General features: G+C 39.0%; 2 protein-coding genes across 3 annotated transcripts in view; one reads left to right on the top strand and one right to left on the bottom strand.

Annotated features, from left to right (window-relative positions):
• Positions 1-64: 64 nt before the first annotated feature.
• LOC143036521 (TM2 domain-containing protein 2-like) lies at positions 65-13,769 on the bottom strand. Of its 2 annotated transcripts, none has more exons than XM_076203977.1 (4): positions 13,577-13,763; positions 6,080-6,167; positions 5,316-5,431; positions 65-298 (listed from the first exon to the last, which is right to left on the bottom strand). In XM_076203977.1, the coding sequence occupies exons 1-4, from the start codon at positions 13,726-13,728 to the stop codon at positions 85-87; spliced, it is 570 nt and encodes a 189-aa protein (XP_076060092.1). In that variant the 5' UTR covers positions 13,729-13,763; the 3' UTR covers positions 65-84. The 2 variants fall into 2 exon arrangements, with proteins under 2 accessions (XP_076060092.1, XP_076060093.1); XM_076203978.1 differs by lacking the exon at positions 65-298 and adding an exon at positions 307-2,610 and having other exon boundaries at positions 13,577-13,769.
• A 181-nt stretch (positions 13,770-13,950) lies between these two features.
• LOC143036518 (uncharacterized) overlaps positions 13,951-20,741 on the top strand; it is a 70,068-nt gene continuing 63,277 nt past the window's right edge. Inside the window, exon 1 of the mRNA XM_076203975.1 lies at positions 13,951-15,180. Within this exon, the coding sequence (XP_076060090.1) occupies positions 14,096-15,180 (1,085 nt within the window). The 5' untranslated portion in view covers positions 13,951-14,095. The remainder of the gene's footprint in view (positions 15,181-20,741) is intronic.

Below are 20,741 nucleotides of genomic sequence, written 5' to 3'. Positions count from 1 at the left end.
TGGACTATATAATACAATGGAAAATGCGACGCTTCTAATAAATAAAAGGTAACACGTAGCAATTAATTAATATAACAAGAACATTTACACATATGGATTCCAATTACTTCCGTCCTCTGGCATCAAGGATCCAGTAATCAAGAGAACAATGTCAACAATCCACCAAATACCAACACCACCTAAAGTTAAGAGTTTACCAACAGCTGTTCCAGTTTGACCTAAGCAGAACCTATCCATACCCAAAAATCCGAGGAGGACACTGTAAATGAGGGTGGTCACGAAGTAATGGCCGCTGTATCTGAAAATAAATGTAAAGAATTGCAAAATCTGTTCATAAATTCAATGTGACCTTTTTTCACATACAGTTTAAAAAAATATTAAACAATCAAACAACAAAAGTTACATTAATTTCAGAAACCAATACCATGAAGGTCTTTACAAGAGATTTTTAAGTTTTGTTTGATTCAAAACTTTTTTGTTTTTATATATTCAAAATGATGTAAATAATCTATTGTGATATTCCACAAGCTTAATTCTTGGAGAAAAGTTATCCAATTCCTAAATCTGATAAAAAATACAGTCCAAACTATGACAAACTTTTGTTATATTTACAATAAGGAACTAACAGGGTAACAAATGGATGATAGATGAAAGTGAGATGGATGGGGTGGTTGTATGCCTTGGCTGGTTACCTCCCTTATCAAGGGGAAGAATCCTTTTAGATTTCACTATACAAGAACATAATGAAAGCTCCATTTTCCTTCTGTTATTATCAAACTTGAAAATAGCTGGATAACAAACTTTATAAATACATACATATACCAAGGGCTTTCTCCCTTTTACAAATGAGATAGCCAAAGTCAAAGACATAAATCCACTCCCACCCATTTCATTCCCACATACTCCACTCCTATTCACCATCCCTCTTTTCTTGGCTCTTCCTGGATGACGGATCATCCCTACACCTTGGGTATTAAATCACATATCTATCTTATTAACCAAGGGCCTCTCCCCAATTCTAAGGAGATATCCAGCTCAGAATATATGAGTTATATGGAGTGAAAATTTTAAGTGAGTGCAGTGGGCAGAATACAGGGATGACCCATCATCCACAAGAAGCTAAGATAAGGAGGGAAGGGTGGTGGATGGAAGTGGAATGGGTGGAAGTGGGTATGCACTTTTTGACTTGGCTACCTCCCTTATGAGGGGAGAAAAAAGCCCTGAGTATATGGATGAATGGAAGGATATGGAGTGAACTTCAAGGGAAGACTGAGAATGGGATGGATGGGGTGAAGGGGGGCTTTGATTATAGAGGTAATGTCTGTCAAGGAGGGATGGGAAAGGCCAAGAGATAGGCATATGTATGTACAACAAATAATTATGGAGATGAGATATTATATAAACAACCTGTAATCCACATAAAACATACAAGACCCCAAGTTTCAATCCACAAAATACATACAATAACCTAACACCTGCTTCTACTGTCTTGGGTACAATCACTAATAAAATGAGTATGTCCTGCATATTCAATGTTTTTTGTAAGCCAAGGTGGTTGACCATACAGCCACTGAAATTATTAGCAACACCCAGGACAGAAGACTGATGATTTGGTTTCACATTGCAAAACTCCTCCTATCAGGAGGCTATGACAGTGTCCCTTGCCCCCTTCAACATGATGATGCCTATGTAGCGTCATTGAGAGCGAGTGGGTATATCAAAATGCTGACATCAGCATCTTGATTATATCTATTTTGTATTTGTAGCTGAGTGGCCATCATTGTACATCAGGAAGCTAATGCTGACCACGAGAATTAGATTTGTACTGAAAAGGTTAAAGAGGGCTTTGTAGCTTGGAATTTAATGAACCATGCCCTTGGTCCAACTTGCCAGTGGCTGGGCTCAAACCACGGTCACCTTGACTGTTGCTGCACAAAATTACACCCTAACTTGCTCGGCCAGTAATAAAAAATTAAATTCTGACCACAAAAAAGACACAATGAAAGTGGGATACAAAAATTTTAACTTAATCCTTTCACATTCAACTAGGCACATACTTCCTGTGTTTTCATATTTTTCCAGTTCCCTCTGCTTCCCTCCATTATCTTTCTTTCCTTTCAATATCTTCTTTTCTACTCTGTTCTCCTGGGATACATGGCTTCTGGTCTAGGCTCCTCACCTCCTCCTGCCTCCTGATTCTCACCCTCACTTCCACTCATGTTTTTTTGCCACCCCAAAGTTGAACCAAGGGCATGATTCATTATATTCCACGCTACAAAGCCCTCTGTGAGGGGCACTGTCCTTGCCTCCCGATAGGGGGGAGTGTGTGACGTTAAACCATATCATCATCGTCACTCTCACCCTCCTGCTCCTCCACTCATCTTTTAACTATTCCTTTCTTGTCCTCCTGCCTCTTCCTTGGCACCAGTTGCTTTGTACATAAATTATACCAGAATGGACCTAATGACCATATTTACAGATGGAGTTTGTTTAATCCATTCATCTGTTGCCTCAGTTCTCTTTTGCGGGAAACCTGCAGTCCCTTGAAAACTGGCCACAGCCACTGGTTTGCCCCATAAGTCACTCAGTGATGAGATTTTGTGGTTCTGTCTGTGGCAGGATCAGAGGAAGGATTAAGGGAGTTAGTGATGGAGTTTGGGAAGGTATGTGATAAGAGAAACTTGAAGGTAAAGTGATGAGATGTACAAGGGTTGAGAGTGGCAGTGAGTTAGAAGTAAGTCTAAAAGGAGATAGGCTGGAAGAAGTGGATAGCTTTAAGTATTTGGGGTCACATGTGGCAGGAAAGGGAGGAGTGGGGGTGAAGGTGAATTGTATATTGAGAGAAGCAAGTAAATGCCTTTGGGGATTAAAAAATGTTATGAGAAATAGGCAACTGGGAATGGATGCAAAGAGGAGATTCTATGAAAGGGTGATAGTGTCAACAGCATTGTAAAGTGCAGGGATTTGTAATCTAAGAGAGGCAGAGAGGAAAAATTTAAATGTGTTTGATATGAAATGTCCGAGAAGTATGGCAGGGGTTACTGGTTGGATAGAGTGAGAAACAAAGAGGTGAGAAGGAGAGTGGAATTGGAAAAGGTGATGGCAGATAGAACTGATGAAAGATTACTGGGATGGTTTGGACACATGGAAAGAATAAGTGATGAAAGATTGGTAAAATAGGTATGGATGGCAGAAGTGAAGGGAGCGAACTTGAAGGGACAACCGAGGATGAGATGGATAGATGGAGTGAAGGGGGCATTGAGCAAGAGGGGAATGTTTGTTGAGCAAGGAAGGAAGAAGGGTTGAGTGGAGAGTGACTGTGTAGGGATGATAATGTTGTGTAAAGAAGGTGGGATGGGAGAGTGATCACCAATTAAGTGAAGCAGCCTTGCCATGAATGTACTGTGTCTTGCTGCATTGTGTTTGACCCAGGACAGTTGGCAGATGCAGGGATGAACCATCATCCATGAGGAGCTAAGATAGGAGGGGTGGAGGGGGTGGTGGAAGAGAGTGAAATGCGTGAGAATAGGTATGTGCCTCTGACTTGGCTACCTTCCTTGTAAAGGTCAAAAAGCTCTCGGTATATGGATAGACAGTCTGGAAAGAGTGAATGTAAGACAGTTGTATAAAATGCCCTGTATCTTCTATGGTGTGACAGCAGACACCAGTTGTTCTAGATATACATACATACATATACCAAGGCTTTTTCCCCCTTACAAGAGAGGTAGCCAAAAAGAAATGATTATGGCTTTTCCTTTTTGGCTACCTCCCTTGTAAGGGGGAAAAAGCCTTGGTATATGTATGTATGTATATCTAGAACAACTGGTGTATACTGCCACACCAATTCCGTGTTGAAAATGTGTGTTTAACCTAGAATGTCTACTGCTGGACTACAGGTCTATTCCCTCAGGAATGATACAACCTTTGTACCTCATAGTGGTGGAAGCCTGACTGGTAAAGTTGTATGGATATTGTGAAGTGTGTGTGTGAAATATTGAATGTGTTGCAGTGGCTGACAAGGAGCTAACACTGAAATATGATGCTGGTACACTATCTTTGATGTCTGCCATTGCAAAGAAGGGTTGTGACTTGAAGACTTTCCTAGCACTTGCCAAGGTATGAAACCTGGGTTACATCTGTTACCTCTAGTTTTACATACATATATATACCAAGGGCTTTTTTCCCCCCTTACAAGGGAGGTAGCCCAAGTCAAAGGATAAATCCACTCCCAGCCACTTCATCCCCACACACTCCACTCCCAATCACCACCTCTCCCTCCCTCTTTTCTTAGCTCCTCCTGGATGACGGGCCATACCTGCATCTCACCCACTGCCCTGGGTCAGAAGCAATGCAGCAAGACACAGTACATCCACAGGAAGGCCTCTAGTTTTACTAAGTGGAAAATCCATAGTCCCCATAGTAGCTGGCAACAGTTTTAGGTCCTCCCATAGGTCTCTCTGAGAAAAAATGTCAGACCTCTGTCTGTGTTGCATATGTATGGGATTATTTCTGTCACTGGCTGAAAGTGGTTGGGGAAGGGGAGCAGTCACCAATTGTCAGACCTCCATGTGTGAAAAAAAGTAAGAAATACAGTTGAAGTTGACAGAAAGTGATCTGGAGATGAGGGGGTTGATGGGTTTGAAAATGGGCAGCTTGGCTCTCCATCTTTACAGAACCTCCACATGCAGGTACCTGTCACTAGTCCCACTTGGTTTACATGTAAGGCAGGAAAGGTATCCACTGATCTATGAGGACTTTTTCTGTGTTAATATAATTTTAAAGATACTCAAGATCCAAAATGCACTGCTGGGAAATTACACCCAAGATAAAGAATTGCAGTGGCATGGGAACTCAATCCAATGCCTCTGGTCTTTCTTGCAAAAGATCTGTGGCTTCCAGAAAACCGCAAGTCTTCTGCAAGAGAGACCTGGAGCAACAGATTGACTGATTTCTCATGCAAATACATTTCTTATTTATATTGGGTGTGACCTCCCTATATTACATTTTGGATCTGAAGTATCTGTTTTGCTTTTTTTCTCCACATCATCAAAGACTGTCTTAGCTTAGAAAAAGTCCATAAATTGAAACAAGTGGGGACATTTTCTTTGGTCCTTCTGAATAAGTGTTGATGAAACATTTGGAATTATATTATAATTTTATACAATATTTCCTGCTATAAATCTATTCATATGAAAAACTTTAAAGCATTGTCAAACAAAAGGACTGAGTACTACTATAAATTTCTACTTGGGTAAACTTCTACCAATGAATAAAAATCTTCTTGAGCTTATTTTTTTCATGGTTTTAGAACTTACTTGATACAAGGAAAACCATCTCTGAGGAACTCTCGTGCTCCACAACATTCAATTCCCTCCAAAACACGGCACTTTACTTTTGTTTTGACAACATCATCATAGAGCTGTCCACCAAACTGCAAGAAAAATTAAGAAACAAGGAATCATAAAGTTAACTTCAGTAACTATAACTGCTAAGTCTTAGTCATGTACACTCATGAAAATCTAAAAAAAATTTAGTCCATCATGATAAATCATATCACCTTACTTTTTAATTTCTTGTCAATTAGGTACATATATATATATATTTATTGACTATATTATGACACATAAGTTTGAAGGTGAAAGAAGTTTTATATATATATATATATATATATATATATATATATATATATATATATATATATATATATATATATATATATATATATATATACATACATACATGCATATTTCAAGGCTTTTCCCCCCCTTCAAGGGAGGTAGCCAAAAAGAAAAAGGCATAAAATCATTCCCACCCATTCCATCCCTGAATACACTCCACTCCCCTCCACCCTCCCTCCCATCTTAGCACCTCCTGGATGACGGGTCATCCCTGCACCCTGTCCACTGCCCCGGGTCAGAGGCAGTGTCGCAAGTCACAGCACATCCACAGCAAGGCCGCTTCATCAAATCGGCGACGTCCCCCCATGCATAAAAGGAGAAGACGGGGAGAAATCCCTTCAGGCTGCGTCAAACCTTGCTCACACATACATACATACATATAAAACTAAGTATCTGTTTACCTTGGTACATCCATAGCCAAGCTCATCTCGTGCAGTATGATTTCCATTGTGGTCAACAGGCTTGTCACAGTCAAGGAACTCAATGTGTCTGAAATGAAATATAAATATATATTCAAGACTAATAGACATAATACAAGAGAGAGATGGGTGGGCAGACTGTGCCTTTCTGGACCTACAAAAGGCATTTGATAAGGTACCACATAAAAAACTAATAAAGAAGATTGAGTCAATAGGTGGCATCAGAGGAAAATTATTGGAATGGATGAAAGATTTCCTGATTGGGAGGAAAATGAGAGTAGTAATTAGAGATAAATTCTCAAACTGGGAAGAAGTGATAAGCGGTGTCCCGCAGGGATCAGTACTGGCCCCGATCATGTTTGCCATATACATTAATGACATGGATGAAGGTGTAGAGTGTTATATGAATTTCTTTGCAGATGATGCAAAGATACTAAAGAGGGTAAAAACGGAGGAAGACTGCAACTCATTGCAACCAGATTTGGACAGGATTTGGAATTGGACTCAAAAATGGGAAGTAAAATTCAATATAAAGAAATGTAGTATAATGGAATTTGGAAAGAGTAAAAATAGAATATCAAAAGATTACAAAATTGGTGAAGAAGAGGTGAAAAAAGTAAACTTGGAGAAAGATCTCGGAGTGATGATCAGCAAGGACATGACACTGGATAAGCATATTGATAAAATATTCGGAGAAACCTACAATTTATTGAGGTCAATTAAAGTGGTGTTTGCTTATTTGGATGAGGAAATGATAAAAAAAATTCTAACTACACTAATAAGACCAAAACTTGAGTATGCAGCAACACTATGGACACCCAGTACCAAAAAGAATATAAAAAAATTAGAATACAAAGAGCAACAACAAAACTAGCACCAACTCTTTCCGAACTGACATATGAGCAAAGACTGTCCAAACTAGAATTACCAACTTTGGAACAAAGAAGGGAAAGAGGAGACTTGCTGACTATCTATAGAATAATGAAAGGAATGGAAGTCTTAGATAAGAATGACTTGTTAATATGGGATAATGGTAAAACAAGGGGACATGAAAAGAAACTAAAAAAGGATAGTTACAGAAGAGATCTGAAAAGGAACAGCTTCCCACACAGAGTGATAGATACTTGGAACAAATTAGACAACAAAACAGTGTGTGCAAACACTATTCAAGATTTTAAGAAAAAACTTGATGCTGAGAGATACAAAGACGGGTCACCACGAGCATAGCTCTCTTCCCGTATAATACAACTAGGTAAATATATAATTATACAGGTGCTTTGTCTTGCTGCATTCCTTTTGGCCTGGGTGGTAGGCTGGGAACAAAGATGACGCCTTCCTTTGCAGAAAGCTGGAATGGTGGGAACAATGCATAGGTATTGGATGGGAAAGCTACATATACTAAAAGACATTTCCCCATTTTAAGTGCATGTATATATAGGGAGGAGGGGGGAAACGAGTCTAAGCATATGCCCAACCTACATTAGACCTATGGAGAGAGAGAGAGAAAAAAAAAAAAAAAAAAAAAAAAAAATATATATATATATATATATATATATATACATATATATATATATATATATATATATATATACATATATATATATACACACACACACACACACATATATATATATATATACACACACACATACATTACTATATCTTTTCCCATGCTTTTTGACCTGAAAAGCCAAAAATCACATCCATTTTTATTTAGGATGTATGGAAGCATTGCTGCATGGAGGCTGAATTTTTTTTTTTATATCTTACTAAAAGGGCTAATTCTGAGGCATTTGTAAGCATATTTTGTGGTATAATTTTTTATCTATCAAGATAGAGCAACAAATTAGGTACCAAATGAAACAACAGAATCTACTCTTAGAAGTGATGAATTTTCCCCGTGAATTGTAAAAGATATGAAATACTGGTAGTTGAAAATCCTGACTTTTTTGCTAACCTGGAGACATGGTTTTGTATGGATGTTTGAATTTTATGTGAATTTAGACCAAAGCTCATACATAAAATCAACATTTAATTTCATATTTACAGAAACCTGTTAATGATGTTGGGTAACACTGAACAGTACAAAAGCAAGGCCAGCACAGAAACTCAATCCAAATCCAGAAAACTATCCACAAGATACTTCACAATGGCATCAAGGAAGGAGCTACAAGGATGCGCAGTTGATGTCTCAGAACCTCCACCTGCAGTCCACAAGCAAGCATCAAGTCAGCCATCCACCAGATCTCTCATGGAACCCTTCCTGGTCAGATACCCTTCAGTTTGCATTAGGTTCCCAGCTTCCCACCAACAGACAATCATTCCAGTGCTTCCTTTATCTCCAAAGTTTAACAGAAAATACAGGGAAACCCATGGTTCAAGACCTCGCCTATGAAAGGTTGAAGCTATCATCCCATTCTGGCAGATGGCATGGATCAAAGCAATGACCAGACAGAACTGCTTGAAGTTCTTCATGAAACTCCATGACAAACACAGAGCACTGATGAAGAGCAAAGGAAGAGCAAGTGACCCTGGAGGAAAGAGGAGTGCATTTGTCTTTGAATTGGACAGCCTGTTCAACATAGGAGCTCCAGATGCTGTCCAGGATACAAAGAGTAACAGACTGTTATCCAGGGAGATGAAAGATGACATCAGGTTCTACCAGGACTACAGGACAAAGAGGAAAGTTCGCATGTTGGGTCAAGACAAGATCTTTGAGACAAGATCCCAGCAACAAGTAGGCTGAACTGAGAGGCAACTGCAGACACAAGAACAAGGTAATCATACTGTCATACTTTTACTAATAATAATTTTTAATATTACAGCAAGTTGGAAGTTTTACCATGCTTTCCACACTGTATTATTTTGCAGTTTTACATGCTTACCACATTGTATCATTTTCCAGCTGCAGCAGAATAAGAGGCAGTTACTCATGTGGATGACATTACCTGGGGGTAATTCCAGTGACAGTGATGCTAACACAGAGGATATGGATTACCAGCAGCCTTGTCCTAGATGTTCTTACCATGATATTCCCCAGGAGAGTCATGGAATGTGATGCCATCTGTACTACAGCTGATTGTCTTGGCTTGTCTGAGAATCAAGTTACTGCCCTGGTTTCTGCCACCTTGAAAGCTGGTGGGGCTGATCTAGATCAGTGAGGACCCTCCCCAGCTTGCTGCTCTAAACTGGGATGGGAAGATGGGAAGAGACGTCCTGGGTAGTGAACCTGGGACCACCTCTGAGACTTTAGCTGTGCTTGTGTTTGGACCACCTACCTATCCTGAAGGGAAGTTACTGGGAATACCTGTCATTAACAGCTCAATAAACACAGCACAAAATGAGGCAGCAATGGACTCATTGGAGACATGGGGGCTTACAGGTGTCATAATTGCCCTTGTTTTTGACACTACATCCAATAACAGTGGAGTACACTGGGGAGCTGCCAAACTGCTTGAGGAGAAGCTGAGCACTAAGGTGCTTTATCTGGCATGCAGATGCCAAATCCTGGAAGTGCTAGTTGGAGCGGTCTGGGAAAATCTGTTTGGCATGGTGAAGAGTCTAGAGAATCCCTGGTTCAGACACTTCAAGGATGTGTGGGGAAAACTGACAACAGACACCCCTAAAATCCTGATGATCAGAAGCAAATGGCTCAGGGAAAAGAAGAAGGTTTGTGAGGAAATACTTCATGACATCCTTACATCTGAGAAGCCACCAAGAGCTGACTACAAGGAAATGGCTGAGCTCAGTCATTGTTCTTGGAGGCACACCTCCCTATGGGGTTCACTGGAGTCGACCAGGGGCCATTCACCAGCCCTAGATGAAAGGCCAAGAACTTGTATTCCATGAAGATCTGATGTTTTGTAACCAGCTCTGTTGCAAAGTTGGAATGACTCAACATCTTCCTGGCGCTGTTCTACACACCAATGTGGATGATGTCAACATCTACTGCGGATGCTCCTGTGAATGATCTTCAGCTCATCCAGGACATGTTGAGGTACAAGAGATCAAACCCAGAGGCTGCTGAAGCAGTTCCTCAGACAACTGAAAATCACAAGTGGTACTTGACACAATGGGCCATGCCATTCACGTTCTTCAGCAGCAGGCTGAGTGACAAGCAGGAAAAGGATAATGCTGCTCAGGTGAATGCCACTCAGAAGCCAGACAGCTTCAAATGGGGAAAACCTGTGTTTCAAAAGGTGAGATCCAAGACCACAGTAGTAGATCTCATTGTTATGGAATCTCACCTTCTGTTAGACATCCTCAGCATTGGACCTGACTGGCTCCTAGATTGGGTCAAATCGTGGCCAGAGAAGGAGGATTACAAGAAAGCCTTAGAATATGTGAGACACCTCAGAGTAGTCAACGATATCTCTGAGCATGGAGTTAAGATGATGAGTAATTTTGCAAATGTTATCACCACAAATCCCAAGCAGAGGGAATCTCCTCCATGCTTTAGAACAATCAAGGTAAACACCCCCAGAAACCTGGTTTCTATCAGGTTTCTTTTGGTGGCAGACTAGAAACCTCCAAGAAACTTCTCAATCCTTATCAACTGGCACAGAAACCCAAAGAATAAACAAATATTATGTCTAATTTACTGTGGTGGAATTTTGTTGAAACATTTTGAGCAGAAAATACTTTTGAGAGGTTTAAAGTTATGCAAGTGCATTTTGGGTTCCTCGCCTGTATTGTATACTTGTAAGACTCATTCGAGTGGTGGCAGCACCGTCAACATGACCAACTTGTGTGTACTGTATTGACGCACTTATAGGCACATTTAGACCTACTGTTGAAACTGCTAAATAAAAATAGTACCTGTAAAGAACCTATAGGCCTAGGCTACATATACATGATAAATATATGACAATATGCATGATGTTCATATTTCTATAGCATTACCCCATTGATCCTGCTCTTTCAAGTTTTAGTACCATGATCTTTACATTTATTAAGACAAACAGACTTATTTCCGTTCTGTTTCTGTGAAATACATTCTCAATTATTGTTCATTATTATGTGATAAATATAATTATATAATTTAAGGATCATGAACCAGTAATATGAACTTGTGATGGGCAACTAATAATAACTGTTTGTGGTGAAAGCTGATGCAGCGTTTGATAAAATATTAAACGTCTCCATTTGTATATTATGGGGTCAGGCCATCTATCTTGTGTATGATATATTACATTGAATACATGAGTCTTATTTTAGCAGACAAAGAACCCAAAATGCACTTGCATAATATTCAAACCTCTCAAAAATATTTTCTGGTCAAAATATTTCAACAAAATTCCACCACAGTAAATTAGATGTATTATTTGTTTATTCTACAAGCTTCTGCGCCAATCAATTAGGATCAAGAGGTTTCTAGTCCACCGCCGATAGAAACCGGGTTTCTTGGGTGTTTACCTTGACCCCAGTGGAATACAACAGACAGTACTTCGAAAGCTTCAAGAAGCAAACACTTAACAAATGACTGAGTAACATAATTTTGATACATATAATCATGATTATTTTAGCAATTTCAGTTCATGATATGACTTGTTGCAAAATTATACTTTCCACTTTGCAATGTCAAATAAATGGGGTTTTGTTATTTTTCTCTATTATAAATAATATGCCATTTTTGTACAATATTAATCAGATTGTACACATTGAAAAGAGCATTAAAAATGTTTTAATTTGATAACTATTTTGTTGCTCTATCTTGCTTCATGCAAAAACCATGTCTCCAGGTTAGTAAAAAAGTCCAATTTTCCACAATTTCATATCTCTTAGGTCATGGGGAAAATTCATCAGTTCTAGCAGTTGATTGATATATAGTTGATCCTGCTCATTCATTTGGTACCTAAGTTGTTGCTCTATCTTGGATAGTTAAAAAATTATACCACAAAATATGCTTAGAAATTACTCAAAATCTGCCCTTTTGGTAAGATAGATAGCAAAAAACTTCAGCCTCCATGCAGCAATGCTTTCATACATCCTAGATAAAAATGGATGTAATTTTTGGCTTTTGCAGGTCAAAAACCATGGGAAAAAGTACAGTAACATATGAAAATATGAAAAAGTTGTTTTTTGAACAGCTCTACCCTATATCCATCCCATACCCATTTTTTGTCCTTCTCATCTTAAAACTCCTTGTGCAAATATGTACACATATACACACATTCATTATAAGTCCCTTTCCCCCTTGCAAGGCAGGAGAGGAGGGCAAGTAACCAGGTGAAAACTCACTACTGTAACTCATCACAACTGTTTAGGAAATGTTTATATATATCCAATAAATATAATATGATGGTGGGGACATAAAGTATTTAAAGTACTCCTGAAGTACACTCTTTCTTTCTTTCTTTGCAGGAACCTGCAGAGGGCCACATGATTTGTGGGCACTGAGCGGGGGAATTGAGGGTTGGGGACAGAATTTGGGCTAGGAATGAGATTAGGATAAGGGGATCAGAATTAGGGTCAGGACTGGGATTTGGACTAAGGAGAGGGAGGTAGTGATGAGTGATCCTATTTCTAAAAGTATCAAGAATGTACATACAATCAGTGGTAATCTATTCTACTTTGTTTAACACAGGAGAGCTAGGGGAGTAAATTCTGCCAGACATTCATTATTCTTGGTAACGTTTAGAGCAGGGAGTACTTGGATGACTTGCAAAAGATTACTTAAACATTTAAATCTGTAGAGAGAAAATGACTGTTATAGAAGTATGTATCATATCATGTCATCACAATTTGATATACATTGTGGTACCATTATGATTGTATATTCAATTAGTCTTAACATGTTACCCTTCTATATTCTGTGTCATGTTAATGGGGGTACAGGTTGATGGTTTGATGACTCTTGGGGCATGTAACAGGAAAAAGGTTGAAAACCCCTGGTTTTGATGTTGTCTTCCAATCATGGTGATCTGCTACTGCCATTTTTACTGATGTCTCCATTTGTGAGTCCCACAAACTTATTACAATGCTTGGTTATTCTCAAGAGTTTCATTGACAGTCGAAATCCATTATTTTCTAGTGATGTCTTAAAATTACTGAATTTTCAAATGTCACTGTAAACCTTAACCTTACAAACCATAGTTCTACAGAACATTTCAACATGCCACACCCACACATGCAATTTAACTTTTAACAGCATAATAATATCTTATCACTGCAAATTTAGAACATTACAAAAACAGGAGGCTGCAAAAGCTAAACTTTGCTGCCACATTTGATCTAATCAGTGACCATCTAACCCGATCTAAGCAGGAAAACATTGTTACATTATTACCTGACAGGCAGCAACTTAGGCTTTTCATAAGATCTGATTTGTACTGCGTGTTTTACCTCGTTGCTATTCTCTCAACGTCTACACCTAATTATGGAAAACTGGTGTTGAAAGTACTGAAAGCAATGGATAAATTTAGAGATTTCATCTACAGAATATTTGTAAACAACGAAGAAAAATGCATGTTCACTTACAAATAGGAGCAGTTAATCTTAGGTGAATGTGGTATGCATACTTCCCCTGATCCGGATTCAGGTTGGGAATCTTTTGAACCACAATTTACAAAAGATTTTAGCGTAATTAATAAAACAACTGCAATTGATTGGAGAGTAGCTGGTCTTCTCATGATTGTAAACACTCTACAGTCAGAATGACAAACATTTCAGAAAATTAAATAAAATATATACCTTTTGATTAGAAAAATATTGTCATTGCATACTTTTTGTTTTTATTTTCAATAAATATTAAATAGTGATTTTCAATTGTATTTGATACTACTGATTCAAAACGACGAAATTACTATTGTAGTTGGTAGTTCTGGCGTTGCTAGTGACACCTATCGAACTTCAACGTAAATACTTGTGAGGCAGGACACTGCAGAGAAGCGTTGACGTATCCTATGCTCACTTCTCTTTCGGTTATTGAGTAACTTAACTCCGCTTGTCCTTAGTGAATTCGTATAGCAAATACATCCACGCTGCCTTCAAACTACCATGGAAGTGGTAGAGGAGGCGAAAACGAGTAGTGAACTAAGCATGGAACCACCGCGCGTGGAGGAGAAGGAAGAGAAGAATAAGTTGGAGATGGTTGGGAATCAACAAGAAATTGCCAACACCAATTGCTTTAACGAAGATTATAGTGATATCACATGTGAAACGTCAGGGGGAAAGAGTGAAGGAATTGTTGGGTCGGTGCAAGGGGATAAAAGTGAACATGTAAATTGTGTAAATGGTATTGAGTCAAGTGAACCTGTTGTTCCTGAAGCTGACGTTGATGAAGCTTTCAGATCCATAGAAAGTATTCAGGCAGAGCCTTTAGAAAACGAGGAAAGTGCGAAAGTAGTTGAAAAGGATGTAACACAATCGTCTGAAGTCTCTAGTACAAGAATGGATGATGTAGGGGTCTTTGAAAATGGAGAAGCTGAACCCAAAGTTCCAGTCAGTGAGTCTTATTTTGAAAATCCAACATCAATTTTACCTAATGTGGAGGATAAGAAAAGCAGTGATAAAGAGAATGGGGCAATCACATCCAGTAGATTACCGATAGATAGCCAGGAAGAAGACAAAGTCAGGATAGAAAGTATAAAAGAAGGATGTGAATCTGTGACATCCATAGAATTGCCAGAGCGAGAATATACTCCTGATTCCGATTCAGTCATGAAAACGGCAAGTGAAGGCGCCTCTGTCATGTCTTCATCATCATCTCACTCATCTTCTTGCTCACCTGCTTCTTCATTATCATCAGCAACTGGGAAAACATCCCCGGAGGCAGAGGCAGAGAACGAAATTGTGGCATTATCTAGTTGTCTTGAGCTTCTTGGTGTATCGCAGGCTATTGAAGGAGACTTTAGCAATTTTGATTCATCCAGTGGTTTGGATAAAGATTTAGAAGTGGATAATATTAAAGCTAAAGAGACAGAGTGCTGTGATAAAGTTGTCCACTCCGATCCTGCGGCAGAAATTGTCGAGGATGTTTCACCAGACCAAGAAACTAAGGATGCATCATCTACAGGGGAGAATGGGGGAACAGAGGAAGGCCAGTCCACACCAACACATGCAAAGGAATGCCCCTGTAAAAGGTGAGGAGAACCTGTGTATTAGATTTTGAAGAAATATTTACTCCCCAGCATTAGGGTCTTGTATACTAGTTTTGATAAAACATGAGAATCTTTTCATTACAGTTGTTATAGAGTCACAAGATGAAGTATATAGGTACTGTTTATTATTATGTGTATGGATGATGCTGTGATGCATGAGGTGGAGTGGGTGGGGGATGAGGGAGTATGTGTGAGAAATAAATTGATACAGCCCAAAGGTCTCCCCATCTCCTTTTCTACATGAGGGGATGGAGAGGGGGGGGTTTGCCAATTTAATGAAGTGGCCTTGCTATGGATGTGCTGTGTCTTGCGACACTGCTTCTGAGCCAGGGCAGTGATATGCAGGGATGACCCAATCCAGGAGGTGCCAAGATAAGAGGGTGGAGGGGAGTGGAGTATGTTAGGGATGGAATTTGTGGGAGTGGTTTTTATGCCTTTGTTTTTTGGTTACCTCCCTTATAAGGGGGAAAAAGCCTTTGGTATATGCATGTGTGGATTATTATTATTATTTTTTTTTCATTTTTCCTAGTATGCATGGAAATTAATAATATTAGATCTGGTGTTTATGAGTGACTTGTAAGCTGGGCTGGTAGTCATTAGCTGGTGTCATAGAGTTGTGAATGTTTTTACAAAAAGACGGTCATCATATTAAAACCATAGGGCAGGACTCGCAGTAATGGTTATAAACTGGACAAATTTAGGTTTAAAAAAGAAATAGGCAAGAATTGGTTTACTAATAGGGTGGTCAACAAATAGAATAAACTTAGTAACCATGCAGTAACCACTGAAACTATCAGTTGTTTTAAGAAACGATTAGATAACTTTATGGATAGGGATGGCAGGTGGTGATGGATACAGAGCTGCCTAGTATAGGCCTTATAGTCTCTTGCAGTCTCCTTCATTCTTATGTTCCTATGTTATTGGTTGATTGAAAGGCCATAGTGAGGGCACCAGAAGGGTGAGTAGGTCATGCTTGCCAGGATATCAAAAAGAACTTAAGAATGTAGTGGGATGTATGAAAAGGTGACAACTTGTAGGTGACACAGAAATAAAGCATCCAATCAATCAATATCCATTCTTCATTCCTCTTTGAATGCATAGCATCCCTAGGCATAGTTATATAATGGATCAATAATAGAATCCCCTCACCCGTGTGTGCACTGATCAGTGATGGTCTGGGGCCAGGGTGCTCCGCTCTCACTGAGGCACATGCTGTCATTCAGGTCATGATTATTATTATTATTATTATTATTATTTTTTTTTTTTTTTTTTTATTTTTTAATCTAACCTAACCATTAATGTTCCCAAATCATAAATTGAGTAATAGAAAAACATTACCATGACCTTAGTGACAGCAGAGTGCTGCGTACCTTTGTCGATCAATGTGTGTGTGGGGGGGGGGCTGTTAGATTCTACAATTGATCCCAGTTATTCTCTATACAAGGTTTCAAATTAGAATCTGTTCCTTTTTTTCTTTTTAGAGGCTTAGGTCTGCCCTTACAAACAAGTCACTTTATTTATGTGAAAGACAAATCTCTATTCATAAAGGAATGCTGAACTACTGTTTAACTCTTGGTGTCTCTCTTTTCTGTAAAATTCCCAGAAACATGTAGCTCTTAACCTAACATAATGTAACCATTCCATAGAAGAAATGTTCTTCAAATGAAAAAAAAAAGAAGTGAAAAATGTGTATGTGTGTCAGTGAAACAGAACCCTCCAGTCTACCACCTTTCTTGAGTCTGTCCTTTACCATTTCCATCTTCATTTTCTGATGCTCCTGCAGTGGGGGATAAGAGTGCTATCACCAAGTTCCTTCATGTCATTGTAGGTGGCTAAATGGAATGGAGTAAAGAGAGGACTTCCCCTCTGTATTTTTTATTTATTTTTAATTGTTTTTGGGTGTGCTTGACAGTACTCTTCCATGTGGGTGCTGAACTTAAACCAACTGCCCCTTGTCAGGCCCAGACTGCCACTGTATATACAGGAGCAGCCGATGCTAAGGCCTGGTGTGAAGTGTTGCCCGGGCTTAGGTGTACAGAGGGTCTGGGAGGAAGATTACAACCAAAATTTATAGGAATTGGGTCATTGATTGTGTGGAGATTTTTTTTGGACAAATGGACAAAAATGAGAAGATTGGTATTATGTTATAAGAAAGATGGGTTTGTCACCTTTGAATGAAATTAAACTAATTGTGAAACATTAATTTAAGTTTGGGGGTGTGGTAGGTGGGGTGTCAGGAGTGGAGGGAGGGAAGGAGTGACTTATTGGGTAATGATTTGTATTTATTAAATTGCATTTACAGAGTTAGATACAGGAATGGATCTACAAGTGTAGGGTCTTGTCTCTTTTTCTTCAACTGTCCTATCTAGTTTTGAATTTGCTTAAAGTTTTGGATTGGGCTCTATAAAAAGTCCTCCATCCCTTAGACTTATGGACATTTTCAGTTTGTTTCCATAACCTTGTGACTTGTCCCAAATCAAGATTCTGTCACCTGTATTTATTTTTATAATGTACCTGATATATCAGTTTCTTTGATCTTTTGACAGTGAAAGGATCACATGGGACTTAGATTTTTGTAAGGCTTCATAAGGAAATTTCTAAATTTTCTCAGAAACTAACAATTTATAAATAGAATTATATAGGCACACTTTTTTCTAAACAAGCTTACAAAATTATGGCCCAGTCAAAAACTTTTTCCAATTCCTTTTGACAGGAAAAAATGTCGGGGGACTGTAAGAACATTTATAACCATTGCTGTCATTACTTTTCTCCCAGGCGGCACTTTCTTGTTAAAGGCTTGTAGTACTTGTTGGGTGAGGTTTGAGAGCTGTGTGTTGATAAAGTGGCCCTCTTTGAATAAATGTTGATTTGGTGGAATAGGTGTGTGTATATTCAGATTCTAACTTTAATCTTTCCATCAGTTTATTTTATTTTAATTTTATTTATTTTAAGGGTGGTGGATGAGAGTGGAATGGATGGGAGTAGGTTTGACTTTGCTACCTCCCTTATAAGGGGGAAGAAGCCCCTTGATATATAAATGTAGATTAGAGAGAGAGATTTTTAATATAATAGGGTTTCTTGCAATTTGGTTTGAGGATGAGAATTGTTTGCTCCTTTCTAGATTGTTGGGATGCCATCTTAAGACCTGAGGATGTTAAACACATCTGTCATGGGCTTATATTACTAGATGGTCCAGATATTTTGAGTTGTAGTTCTACACCTTGTCCAGGCCTTCTACATATAATTTTTTAAAATTCATTATATTTTCTGTTTCTGCTGGAAAAGGGTGGGGCAGCTTTTGTGTTGAGTTTATGTAGTGTACCTTAGTTATTTTTCTGTTTTTTAGTGTCATGGGCTTGAAACTTGTTTTGGAGAAGTGTTAATAGTGTTGCACTGTTTTGAGTGATGGTGCTTTGTACTGTGTCACTCCAACTGCTTCATGAATCTGGAGGATTAACCCAGGGCAGTGGGCAAGATGCGGAGATGACCTGTCATCCAGGAGGAGCCAAGATAAGAGAGAGGGAAGGGGATGGATGGGAGTGGAGTATGTGGGGATGGAATGGGTGGGAGTGGTTTTTATGCCTTTGCATTTGGCTACCTCCCTTGTAAGGGGGAAAAGGCCTTTGGTATATGTATGTGTGAATGATTTTAATGTATGTCACATCTGGTTTTTGTTTTTCCAGTTTTCTCTGATTTGCTTCATGTTTTATGTTGTCTTGATTTAGTAGTTGTAGCTGTTGTTTTTCCATGTTCTGTTAGCTTCTTCCCTTTCATTGTTGTGAATAAGTTTAAAGAAAGTAGGAGAGTTGAAAGGGAGATTGAACAGGATCATTTCTAGAGACCAGGTGTCAGCCTCTTAGGGCTGCATCTCCAGAAGGAGGTGGGGGTGAGTTGTTTCATGTTGTGGGCTGGTAGTTTGTTCCTTGTTCTGTTCTTCCATATCTCAACAGTTTCTTTGGGTAGGTGTGACTCCTTGACACCATGGTTGGAGTTGAGGCAATAATGTGGTTGGTGGTGAGAAGGCAGCAGTGAGTTGGAAGTGTCTTAAAATAGAGAATTTGGAAGAAATGAAGAGCTTAAAGAGTGAGTGAAGAAAAATTAATAAAAAAGTGTGGATGATAGAGCTGGATGGAGTGAACTTGATAAGACTGAGAATGGGGTGAAGGGAGCCTTGGGTATAAGAAGAATGTCTGTTGAGCATGGAATAGAGAAGGCAAAAGATAGGTGTGTGAGTACACACACACACACACATATATATATATATATATATATATATACACATACATACATACATACATACATGCCAATAGCTTTTCCCCCTTGTAAGGGAGGTAGTCATGTCAAAGGCACATTCCTACACCCATTCCACTCTTATCCACCACCCTTTCCCACGTCTCATCTTAGCTTCTCATGGCTGACAGGTCATCCCAATATCCCACCCACTGCCCTGGGTCAGAAGCACTGTGGTAAGACACATTGTATATAATATATGACAAATGTGAGTGTAGTAGTTTTATAGAGATCAGTTTGTTGAGTGTAGTTGGGAAGGCTTATGGGAGGATTTTGATTGAGAGGATTAGATGAGGAACAGAGGGAGTAATTGGTGAGGAACAGTAGGTTTAGGAAAGTTATGGACTGTGTGGATCTTTTTGGTGGTCAAATTTTTGTGGTGTGGCAGATATGTGAGAAAGCTTTAGTAAAGGGTAAGAATGTTTTTTGGGCCTTTATGGATTTGAAAAAGGCTTATGACAGGGTAGACAGGAAGGTGCTGTGGGAGGTTTTTCAGATATGTGGGATAGGAGGAAAGCTGTTAAAGGCAGTAAAGAGTTTTTGTGAGAGTAGTAGAGCCTGTGTTAGAATTGAAAATGGAGAGAGTGAGTGGTTTGAGGTAAATGTGGGACTTACCAGGGATGTGTCATGGCTGCACAATGTATACATGGATGGGGTGGTGTGAGAGGTAAATGCAAGGGCAGTGGGCAGGGGATTGGAGATGGTTGAAGAAAATTGAGAAAAATAGTTAAGCCAGTTGTATGCTAACAAAACTGCATTTGTATCAGGATTAGAGGAGGGATTAAGGAAGTTAGAGTTTGGGGAGGTTTTTGATAGGGGAAAGTTGAAGATAAATGTGAGTAAAGATAAGGAGATGAGATGTACAAGGGGAGAGGAGGGCAGCAATTTGGAAGTAGGTATTAAAGGAGAGGCTAGAGGAAGTGTATAGCTTTAGATACTTGGGGTCACATGTGGTAGGAAAGGGAGGAGTTGAGGTAGATTATAGATTGAGAGAAGCCAGTGTCTTGGGGGATAAAAAAGTGTAATAAGAAATAGGCATTTGGGAATGAATGCTAAGAGGAGATTGTATTTACCTAGTTGTATTACATGGAAAGGGAGCTATGCTTGTGGTGACCTGTTTTTGTATCTTTCAGCATTGAGTTTTTTCTTAAAATCTTGAATAGTATTTGCACACACTGTTTCTTTATCAAAGTTATTCCAGATATCAGCACTCTGTGTGGGAAGCTTTTTTTTTCAGATCTTCTATAGTTATC

The sequence above is a fragment of the Oratosquilla oratoria genome, chromosome 20 (genome assembly GCF_046742065.1).
Source record: "Oratosquilla oratoria isolate Oo_2021 chromosome 20, ASM4674206v1, whole genome shotgun sequence".
NCBI lineage: Eukaryota > Metazoa > Arthropoda > Malacostraca > Stomatopoda > Squillidae > Oratosquilla > Oratosquilla oratoria.
The sequence above is the reverse complement of the archived record's forward strand: the minus strand, read 5'-3'. Positions and strand labels throughout refer to the sequence as shown.